Source organism: Coptis chinensis, chromosome 3 (assembly GCF_015680905.1).
Source record: "Coptis chinensis isolate HL-2020 chromosome 3, ASM1568090v1, whole genome shotgun sequence".
Classification (NCBI taxonomy): domain Eukaryota; kingdom Viridiplantae; phylum Streptophyta; class Magnoliopsida; order Ranunculales; family Ranunculaceae; genus Coptis; species Coptis chinensis.
The window spans coordinates 29,057,966-29,070,002 of NC_141458.1; the positions used below are offsets into that span (position 1 = coordinate 29,057,966).

At 35.7% G+C, this 12,037-nt stretch overlaps 1 protein-coding gene across 1 annotated transcript; it reads right to left on the minus strand.

Annotated features, from left to right (window-relative positions):
- Nucleotides 1–7,595: 7,595 nt before the first annotated feature.
- LOC147509043 (putative WRKY transcription factor 11) lies at nucleotides 7,596–8,948 on the minus strand. The gene is made up of 3 exons (XM_086601351.1): nucleotides 8,190–8,948; nucleotides 7,956–8,081; nucleotides 7,596–7,852 (listed from the first exon to the last, which is right to left on the minus strand). The coding sequence occupies exons 1-3, from the start codon at nucleotides 8,834–8,836 to the stop codon at nucleotides 7,669–7,671; spliced, it is 957 nt and encodes a 318-aa protein (XP_086457477.1). The 5' UTR covers nucleotides 8,837–8,948; the 3' UTR covers nucleotides 7,596–7,668.
- Between the last annotated feature and the right edge of the window lie 3,089 nt (nucleotides 8,949–12,037).

Consider the following 12,037-nt stretch of genomic DNA (forward strand, 5'->3'; position numbering starts at 1 on the left):
GAATATAACCATAGGACACATTTCAAGAAATAGAATATATGTTTGAACCTCTAAGAAAACATTCCACCAAACAACATTTTTTTCCAATGGAACTTTCACCATCAATGTTTCAAAGTGCTATTTTGGGACCTAAGGTAATTTGCTGCAATGAATCTCAAAAACCAATTTATGTAGTAGTGTTAGCTTGGGATTATAGAGGGTATCGTTGAACATTCAAAAACAGATAAAATTCTACTGCAGCCCAGCAACACTTCCCAACCAGTAAAATAATTGAGGCCAAAATCAACAATAAGAACTAACACCCAAATCAAAATAAAGCATACGATAACACTAAATACAGGATGCGATATGGGTGCTGAACCCAAGGATATAATTCAAATGTCAAAGAACTTGACACCAATACTTCGAATATACATGCTCTAAGCATGTGTTGTCAAGAGTTACAAGCAATATGCCGCATGCCGCATGACCAAGGAAGCTAGAAGTCTAACTTATCAACCATATTACGTTCAGTGCACACCCACCAAATCATAACAAAGTAACTATTATATATGAAACAACTAATGAAAACCAATTCCATAGCTTTTAATTGCACTGAGTAAATACTAGATAAACTAAATTATTTATAATAATTATAACAAGTCCATGATCTTTTAAGTAAAGAGTGTAGTAATTACTTATATAGTTCACTATGCCAATGCAATTTAAGGAAGTTAACCAAGTTGACCTTGCATATCCTGTATATAGGCATAGTATAGTATGTTTAGGGCTAGGTAAAGGTGGCCTTCAAAAACTATTTTAGAAAATTATAGATCTACAATGAATAGGATGGAAATGAAATGATACCATATGAAAAAGAGGGCACACATAAATTTAACAATTAAGCACCTTCTAATAAAGTTCACACATTACATACAATGCCAATGCAATTGCTAAAGTGTTCACCATCTGGTTATTAGTTTACAACCTCACCACCCCGTTAAATTAGGGAAGTACTAGCAGCCAAGTAAGAGAAGAAAATAAATGGCCAAGAGCCTTGGGCATAACGATCACCAAATTGCATCCACAAAACCCTCTTTGGGTCCTACAAGTACAAAGAGAACACAACTTGTATAACTCAATGAAATGGAAGCAAACCATCATTAATAGGAAATATATTATCCTAAGACACTTGCCGATGATATCTAAATTATGTTTGGTATGCTCTTTGGTTTGTACCTTCCAAACAAGAACAATTAAGTCATAACACTGAGATTGCATATGATAGAGTGATAGACCATGGGAAGAATAAATTAATTAATGATAATGTAGGGGATACAACCATATATTCATATCCAGACAACACCTCTTGGAAAAAGATTAATTAATCTAATCAAATGTGCCATAACACTCCCTAGCAAAGTACTAGTGAACTCAAACCCAAATGAAACTAAATGACAGTTCTTAGGTGAACCACTTCAATTAGCATAAAACTCTACTCAAATTCAATGAAGAATAGTTAAACTAATTCTTTTAAATAAACATAGACCTTACTGACATTTCTATTGCTCCAAGATCAAATTAACAACCCACCTAAACATATCCTATATCCATATATCCTCCAATATCCAATAATCAAATAAACTTCTACCAAATCCAATATCCACGTGTCTGTGTCGGACACATATTGCATGTCATTTACCTCGAATTTTGATATTTTGCCGTGTCCGACAATTCGTATCCATGTCCGACACGGGCGATCAATGTAACCTACCTTAAAACCAACCTAGGAAAGAAAAAAATATCATGAAACCAGCTAAAATCACCACAACTCATTTCGGTCCAAGAAGCCCAACATTTTCTCTCAAAAATTGTCATTGTAGCCTTAAAGCCCAAAAACAAGGGGCACATTTGGTGATATACATAAGTGAATTAATAGATGTTATCCAAACACGATCCATAATTACTTTCCCAAGTGTTCAATGCATAAGCCACTAAAGAATATAGGGCAAGATACAAAATGAAACTAAAGTAAAACATTAAAAGGAGCGCAGATGTTAAAATAAAACCAACATTCATGCATGCCCCAGATAATCTCTACTCTTTTTTTTTGGGGATAGAAGACAAGCATCTGAGATGATAATTGGACACACAAATCTCTAATCTTTCAGCAGGATACAAAATTAACTCAACAATTTCAATATTATAAACAAAACAACCAACTTCAGCAGAGAAAATACAACAAGATCGAAATGGGCAATAATGCTTTAATTCCTCAACCTAATAAATTTACAACCAAAATTAATTAAACTGAAACCAACAAACCAACAAGCATATAAAAGCATCTAACTTAGTATCTTAGAGGAGAGTGCCTAGCTTAGATACTTAACTATGGGTGTATCTGTATCAGGACGTAAGCACAGATGAAACTTTTACCTTCTGTTCTGCAAGCCAACGTTAAGTTTAAGTTTAAACTAACCAACTCAATCAAAATTCTAAATGAAGTGAAAGACACCCACTTCACAAAAATGAAATGAAATGAAAATTCTAAAAAACTGACAAGTCTAACTTTCACAATAGTAGTGCAGTAAGTCGAACTTGGAAACTATTATAAACAAATTCATTCAACAAGAAATTATAAACACTAGAAAACGAAATCAAGATTTGCAAACCCAAAAACCAAAATTGCGAAAAACAAAACTGATCTTCATAGAAACTAACACTAAATTATTGGAAAGATGACACCTTTGTTTAAGAAGAAGAATTTGAGATGAACAAACTACCTCCTTTAGTCCGCTTTCATCGAAATTTGGAAAAGATGAACGAAAAGGTGGTGGAATTCGAATAGATTGAGAAAGTGGAGAAGAGATCAGGCGGAGTTTGAGGGGGAAGTGGTTTCTCTCTGTTGTGCTAAAAAATTTTAAGTCGAGGAGAAATCGCAGAGATGGGTAGCTGACGCCTCATCTTGTCGCACACGCCAAACACGTGCCTTGGGATCTTTCTTAAACTGATGCCTCTTTGCCGTCACTTTATTTTCTACGAATTTCAAAAATAAACTAAACTATATTTTTTGACTTATTGTGACGCCAAACAACAATAATAACGGCAATTTGCCATCACAAATTTTATGACGCCTATTTGGTGTCACAAATCTAGAAAGGCACCTGTCACAAAAAAGGTGTTATGGTGTAGTGAATCCTCATATCTTTCGACTTAAGACTCCGTTTTAAACGTACGACTTATCAAAAAGATTAGTGCGGCAAGCTCTATGCAACGGTATATGGTTTCAAACGATTCGGTGAACAAAATTTTAGGTGAAAATTAGGACATGTTCAAACCACAATGGACTAACCATAATTAGCTAAGTTAGGGTTTTACCTAAGAAGGATTTTTTTTTCTTTTTCTTAGGCATGTATTTAGACATTCTTGGAAACCATATATAGAAACCTTAATCATAACTAAAGGATTGTAGATAATTCATTTTAATTGTTCATAGTTTGGAATTATAGTTTTAGCCTACATTTGGAGTTTCTTCTTCTTCGATCTTCAATAAAAACTCTTTCTTTCTACATTATTTTGATCGTGTTATTTATTATTTACTATTTTGAAGTAATTCTAATGATCATAGGCTAAGGGGCCATTTGTAAGACTTTGAGGTCTTATAACCTCTTATAAGATGTGGCCCAGTGATTTTGGACATTTTTTTTGTTTGTTTTTTGCCTCTTATAAGAGGCATTCTACTAGAAATGTCTTATAAGAGGCTTCAATTCTATAAGTACCAAAATTGGATCTATTTCAATTATATAAGTCTTATAACTTGAAAAATGACTCAAACACCCCCGTCCATATACCCCTAGCCTCATTTCTCTCTTCTTCATTTTTCATTATCTTATTTTCCAAATAGCTCTATTACCCTAGCCACCACTCGCTACCACCACCACCACCACCACTGCCGCCACTACCACCACCACCATCACCACAACCACTACCACCACCACCATCATTACCTCCACCACCACTACCACCGTACTATTAAGACTATCACCACCATCACCACCACTGTGCTATTAAAACCACCACTACCACCACCACCATCACTACCACCGTACTATTAAGACCAATATCATCACCTCTACTACCACTACCACCGTACTATTAAGACTATCACCACCACTACCACCACCGTGCTATTAAGACATCCACCACTTCTACTACCACCACCATCACCGTACTATTAAAACCAATATCATCACCTCCACTATCACCACCACCGTGTTATTAAGACCACTACCACCACCGCCGCCAATTAAGGTAGTTTCCTAAAATCGATATTCTAATTATCAAAATTGATTTGAAACCGAAAATCAAACTATACGTTTGTTTCAAATTAATATATTCAAGTTAAATATGATGTAAAGTAGGATTATATTTGTTAAATAACCATCTATAAGATGTCATGTATTTGTTTTTTCTATTTTTACAAGTGCTTATAAGAGGAACTTAAAATAAAAAACAAACCACTTTATAAGACCATCTTATAAGACCCTCTTATAACTTAACCCAAAAAAACAAATAGCCTTAAATCTCCATCATGAGGGTTATAATGAAGATTTGGTGAGGAATTCTTGTGTTTTAATTAGGTTTAACTTTTCATTGCATAGGGTTCAAATGTTTGATTATTTCATTGATTGATATCGAAATAGAGAATGCTATAATTAAACTAGAGATTAGTGTAGTAATTATAGAGATGAATGATTATCCTAGTCGTTACACAGATGAGTGATTAGTCTGGTCCACATATGCATTAGGATTTTACAATTCCCACTAGACACTATAACGCATAGGATGATATCCCCAGTGGAGAAATGTTACAAATTTGGATTTCAAAACTTGGGTAACTCAAACTCACGCCTCATATACTAGTGTAGAGAATTAAACTAGAATTAAACAATAGATTAGTGTAGTCATCCCTGTGGTTGAGATGCTCAGAAATCAATATTTTTTCCTTACAGTTTGAAACCTAAGAAATCTAGCTGGTTAGACATTTAGAACCACCAACATTAATTGTAATTTTTTCACATGACGGTCACAGTTCGTAACTTCGTATATTGATGGCGTTGTCTTCTAATTTATATTGTAATGGTACTAGTATAGCCCGTGCCGTACTGCACAGATACGCGCGTTTTTAGTGCTCCTGACGCGCATCCACCCGGTACTGCATAGATACGTACAATTTCGGCCCCGACGTGCATCCAAGTAGAAGCCTAATGAAAAAAAACTCAACTGCCCACCCAAAAAATCTAGCCAATTGTGTCAAATTTGGAGGCCCAACAGTTTAGAAACTCAACCGCAATTGTTGATTTTTGGGTGATTTTTAGATAAATTCTATAGTACTGATTTAGTTTAACAAATTGCATAAACCCTTAAAACACTTGGATTAGCCATGTCACAAGCAACATGAAATGTTGAGAAGGTATTTGGACCATAGAATAGAGGCCTTACGGCCTCCACACCACCCTTCTTTGTTATATAGATACTTGAAAGTTGCCTATCCCGTGAGGTAGGGGTGGGAATTTGGCCCTAACGATTCTAATCCGGCCCTAATCGACCCAACCCTAAGCCCTATAAAGCCTTCACAACTAAAGCCCTCACAGAGTTTAAAAGGCGGAATAATTCCGACCCTAAGGCCTTCTAGAGGCGGGGCTAGGGCTAAGATTCTCAAACATAGGCCCGACCCTAATTCAAATTTCTAACCAAGCCCTAGTTATAGTTTCACATTTTCACTATAAATACACGCATCTCATAATTGTCCAACTCTTTTGTTAAATATTTTAAATTAAAATAACATTGTCCTTTCAGTAATTTATCACTTACACCCAAGGTACTTTCAATAACTTGTTTTATATAACAAAAACTTGTCAACCTATCTAGCGGTCATGAAGAACAATGAGCACTAATTAATAAAAATAAGACTTTATTCCTTTGATCATCAAATCAAAGTCTAAAACTTATTATTCTCAATTTATTTTTCCACTTACTTCTTATAAATTATATTTTTATTCACATCCAAGCCAAGTCTAGAACTAAAGGCTTCCGTCTACACTATTAAAGCGAAATACATAGCAAAAATTTGTAACACAGAAACCAAAAAAATAATCTTTGTCTGAAAAATGGCATTTGTAAAACGAAGAAAATATATAGGCTCAACCCTAAAACCCGACCCTAAAGTCTTTAAAGAGGGCTTAGGGTAGGGTAAGGGCTTGAGATTTAGAGTTATGACCCGACCCTATGCTGACTTTAAGGTCGGGCCAACCCGACCTTAATATCTAAAGGTCTTTTAAATGTTTAGAACCGGGCTAGCCCAACCCGGCCCATTGCCCACCCCTACCGTGAGGTGAGGGTTGCACCATATATACATTCTAGCACCTCGAAAGTTGTTCAAGATCTAACAAATAAATATTTGATCTGCCAAATCCTAAGGTCACGGCTTTTTTCAGATTGTTTTAGATTGTTTGGATACATTTTCCCTAGGAACTCCTTAGTTAAGCGTGTTCTAGGATGGGTAGGTGATCTCTTGAAAAATTGTTGTCGGAATGAAAATGCCATAATGTTGGATGTTTGTGATGACTAAATAGAGACGGCAGTTTGTGGCAGATCATTGGATATAGTAACACTAAATTTTGCCATTTGCACAATAATAAGATCAAACAAAAACTCATGTTCGTGATTTTGAATGGAATCTCGGACTTTCGTCAAATATTTTAGTTTAAAAAAAATCAAAACGGTATCGAAATAATAATATAGGGTCGGAAAATGAAAATTTCATATTTTAGTCGGAAATACATCAAAATTCTATAGAATTCCAAAATAATTTGAGCAAAACTCAAAATTTGTGTTGTTTGACACTTAATGTGATTATATCGATTTCTTCAAAGTCACAAACCATGTGTATCTTATATTTCCATTGTATTCAGATCCTAATATAGTATTATATTTGGTTTGGGTTCGAACCCACTAGCATCAATGAGTTACCTTGATCTTATTTAATTTAATTTCAGGCTTGGCAATCGAAATAAAATAAAAAATTATTATTAGTATGTTAATTAGTTCATTTATAAAGCTTATTAACTTATAGATAGATGGTCCCTGATCCCTTCCCAGTTTCATGCATTCATATCAACTCATCATCGGCCATCGCCCACCAGTACAGCTTTTTCTTTTACAGTCCACTAAGTCCAACGTCAAAAGTCGAAATCCACGACCCAGACCATTGAAAAAGTGCTAAAAACTAAAAAGAAAGACAAAACCCACCGCTCGCAAAGCAGATTTAGTCAACGAAAGACCAGTTAAACAAGCTAACTAAAGGGTCCCATCCAGCTCATCAACTTTGACTCTTTCCCATTTCCAAACTATTTCTTAATCAAACCTGTCCCACAATCCAAGTACCTAACTTTTGACCTCATCAAAATTCAAGATCGGATTCCAAAACAAGTATCAAATCTAGCTCAATTTCAACTTCAATTCCAATAAAATAAACACCATTAAAGTACAACGAACAAAATTGAAAAGACAATAAAGAACAAAGACTAAAGAAAAGTAGGCCGAAGACCCCGAGAGAAAAAAAAAGTTATCCGTCCCATTTCCATTCCGAATTTTTCATTAATTTACATCAAACTTTTTCAATCTAAGTCAACATTTTACACTAGATTCCAACACGTGTCCCATATTATTCCTTAAAGCATCTGACCCGGCAGCTTGAGAATGACGGTGTTCACCTTCATAAGTTACAATCAGCATCGCTGGATCAGTTTGATCTCTTTCTACATGTTTCCTTGCTGGACATCCTCTCATTGTACTACACTTATAATACCCTCTAAAAAAAAAAAAAAAAAAACAAAAACTTAATAATCTTTCCTTGAGATCAGTGAAATCACTTACTTAATCAACAGTCTGAAAAAATGGATATAGAATAATACCGTGGGTAAGGAGAGCCCTTGATAGGTTTCTGACCATACTTTCTCCATGAATATTCATCAGCTGGAATATCAGCCATTTTCGAACTAATTGCAGGTACTCTTATCGTTTTCTTCACACGAGATTTCCTGTAAACAACAAGAAAACTACCTGTCAATAACACTCGAAACCTAAAACTTTTTGACCATGAATAAAAAACCCAACAGCTACTTCCTACTAATCTATGCTAAAAATACCTTCTTTTAGAGCAATGACAACGGTTGACGGATAGATGATCGGAGTTACATTTCTTCCGGCAAGATATAGATAGAGGGGGTTTCCCAGTCGTCGGTGCCGGAGTTGCAAAGAGTGAAGATGTACCTAATTTTCCATTTGACACACTACCTTCCCCGGTAATCGATGACATGAATGAAGAAGTATTAGAAGTAGAAATTGGTGGAGACATGCTAGAAAAGCTATCTTTACTCAAATTGGGTTTAAGGTTAGGATTTAAAAGATTATTATTAGGTTTACTGAAATCAAGTGTTAAGGTTTGGGTTTGTGGGTGTGACAGAATTTGAGGAAGAGTAAAATTTTGAGTTTGTGGGGATGAGTAATATTGAGGTTCTGAATAAGATGAAGTTGTTGTTGTTGAAGAAGAAGAAGGCGGGCCACGACGAAAGCGAGCGTGCCCTGAACGATTTAAGATGGATATAACTTTCTTAAATTTAGAAACAGTGAAATCTGTAATCTCTCTACAATCTAAATGATGAGTTTGATGATTTTGAGATGATGATGATAATGTTTGGAGCAAATGTTCCATGCTTCTTATTCCTGCTGTTGCTGCTTCTTGAATTGCTATCTGATCATTCATCTTTGTAAAGCCTAATAACTCAACTGCCATTTCAAGAGGAGAGGAAGAGAGAAGTGTTTTTCAGATGTGAATGGGGGGTGAGATTGAGGTTTATAATGTGTGGGATGCTGACCGGGTGAAACGGTTGGAAGTAAACTTGTTGGGTTTGGAGTCAAACAATCTGAGGGTTACTTTTAACAAGAAAACAAACTAGGGGCTGCTCCATTTGGTGGGACCAGGTATTATATTAACCAGACTTGTAGTTGACTAAAAAAACTTTCGATATTTTTCATACCAAAAATACAAATACAAGAATTTCAATAATGATTAATGATACGATGATTATACCAAGATAATTGCATAGCTTGTTTTGTTCAATACTTCAATCTTCAAAGTCGCAATGTTGCAAATAAGTTTGTTTCTTTCAAATGCTCTTTTGTTCAAAGTTCTATAATAGCTGATCAGCTGATCGTTACTAGTGATCAAAACGTTGAGTATTCAAAACGGTTGACAGGAAAATAATTTCTTGGTGGTCCTGTTGTTTGAACCATTGTGGGAATGCTGCCTCTGTTCATTCTATACACTGCCTGTTAAACTAGAGACTGTATGTGTGTATCTTGAACCATCATTTGAAATTATTTTTCCGTGTCAATTATGTACTCTCCTAGTCTCCTCAATAATGAACACTACCGTGAATCTGTGCATTGAATAATCAAATTAAATTATGTTGGCTGAAATACCAAAAAAATGTCAATAATTAACTTAACTGCCTTCAAATTTTCCATACCCATTTATCAATTTATGCTAACACTGCAACATTCCAAAAACAAAACCAGTTATCTAGGAGGTAGTATTAACTTAAAAATCCCATTGTATATATTTCTCTGGTCCAAAACATGTGAGCTCGTATTACTAGTTGGTAACGAGAGCACAAAAATCATGTCCTCCAGTATTACAAAAAAGCAAAATTGCGTGGTTTAGTAGGTAAACTAATCTTGACACGTTTGAAGGTATAGAATTATATCTTCATTGAAGTGACAACATTAAAAAAAATGTCAAAGCTTCTAGATTAGAGTACATGGTAAAAATTCATTGACTTTGGAAAATCTAACCTCCTAAATGTTTTCTAATTGTTTGACAAATTCGCTGATTAAATTAGGATAAAAATCAACGTATACACGACCGTTTGTTTAAAATATTTGATACATGTACGTGACTTTAATGTACATACTCAAACAAAAAAAAATGACGCAACTTGGCTTGTTGGTTGATCTAATCTTTTGGCTGGCAAATTGTCGTAACAGATTATTGCTGAAAACACTAGACTAATCCAAAGTTATTTTTTATATGTACCCGTACCAGATTATAAATTAGATCGAAGCCATCAATTTACTTAAGAAAAATTAATACATGACAAAGTTGGTGAAAACAGAAAACAACCCTAATCTGAGTGCACTTACTGAATCTCCATAGACCATCTAGAAATCTAATTATTTATGTTTTTAGAGTGGAAAGTTTAATTTGTGAAAATTACCCTTTTATCACTGAAATTTGACTTTAAACAATTATTATATCATATATAAGTGCGCATGAAATGCTATACGTTGATCGTGATTCAATTAGAGAAAGTGGAATACGCATGTGTCATGGAGATTGTCATGGAAAGCTAAGGGAGCAAATAGTGGGCTTTGATGTTATCATTTTTTTATTATCATTTTTATAAGAAAAGCAGATACAACATATGAGAGAGGCAATGATGAAACTGTAATATCTAGTAATGAAAAACAGTAATAAGAATGCAGTAAAGACTTATCACTGAGGATTGTGCTCGGCACAATTTCCTTAAGACGAAAAACGCCGCCGGTATGGTTGCCGCCACTGACCGCCGCACGCCTCGAGGATACAACAGTGGATGAGCGTGTCACCACCAATGACCAATGACCCACTCTGCGAGGAACTCTTAGCATACTCCGCACAAGTTTTTAATGTTGGAAAATAATGTTGTGTTTTTCGTATTTTATAAAACAGGAGAGACCTTAGTTTTATAGATCTCAAAAAACGCAACTCAAGGCTAGAGTCACGACTCCTCATTGGGTGGATTTGCACCCCGGCTGCGTGTGTGGGCACACGCCAACACTAAGGTTTTCTCGAGCTCCCACCTCCGAGAGCCCCCAAACCAAGGAGGCCTTGTGTGCGAAGACGAGCACCTCCTTATATCTCTACACTATCCCTCCATAAGGACACAACCAATATAAACTTAAGAGTCTTAAGTTTAGTAACCAATAATGGGACTAAAGCCCCCCACATTAGAGTGTAGTAGATACAAAAGGTCATGGGTTCAAACCCATGAGGACACAAATTCATTCACATTTCCAACAATCCCCCACATGAATGGAATTATTAAGAAACAGAAGAAAAGAAAAAACAAAACAAGAATGTCCGAGTATGAAGAAGTTATGAATGGGCTGAAGGTGTCATACGACTTGAACCTTCGCTTGGTGTTTGTCTGTCGGGATTACTAGTTGACCAGTGACCTTAGTCTTGAACTGTTCAACCTATATGTAAGCCAAGTCAACAGGTAACACACATAACTTAAAAATCATCATAGAGTTCCCTCGGTTGTGCTTTCAGATAGCCATGAGCTTCCTGTGTTTCATGAGTGCTCTAGAGAACAAGTCTATAAGTTCTCATAGGAAGCGGCTTCTACTTCCTCACTCATATAGGTGCCTCTATCAGGAGTGTACTGTATCATTACACCCCACTGGAAAAACCAGCTATAGAAAGCATTAAGAGTATTCACTCATCCTTTAAAAGATACAGAAGGTACTACTACATCATAGGGATGGGTACGAGTTTTTTCACTCTCGGTGTAGTACCCCCCACAAATCACGCAGATAACTTGTTTCCCCATTGAACCTTGATCCTGGGATCTCCATTCACCAAGGTTGGGTGTCAGTTATCGGTGATTTAATTAAATAGGCAATTAGTCTTTAATAGACTTTAGCTCCATCCCCCTCGATGTACTAAAAACCGACTCTCTAGCCGGGCCTTTAGTTAAAGGATCGCCTAAATTTTCTTTTGACCTCACAAAGTCAATAGCTATGATCCCATCTCTTAACAACGCCGCGACAGTGTTATGTCTTCAATTTAATATGTCGAGATTTCCCATTATAGGAAGTATTTTTGCCCTCAAGATAGCAGCTTGGCTATCACAGTTGAATAGAGACAGTGTGAAACGGGTTTAGGCCAAAG

What these genes read in the sequence shown, in the direction of transcription:
- LOC147509043 (XM_086601351.1), bottom strand. Translation starts at nt 8,836, where the DNA reads ATGGCAGTTGAGTTATTAGGCTTTACAAAGATGAATGATCAGATAGCA. An exon ending in TGTCATTGCTCTAAAAGAAG is followed by an intron (nt 8,082 to 8,189) that starts GTATTTTTAGCA and finishes TGTTGTTTACAG; the next exon opens with GAAATCTCGTGTGAAGAAAA. An exon ending in AAGGGCTCTCCTTACCCACG is followed by an intron (nt 7,853 to 7,955) that starts GTATTATTCTAT and finishes TTTTTTTTTTAG; the next exon opens with AGGGTATTATAAGTGTAGTA.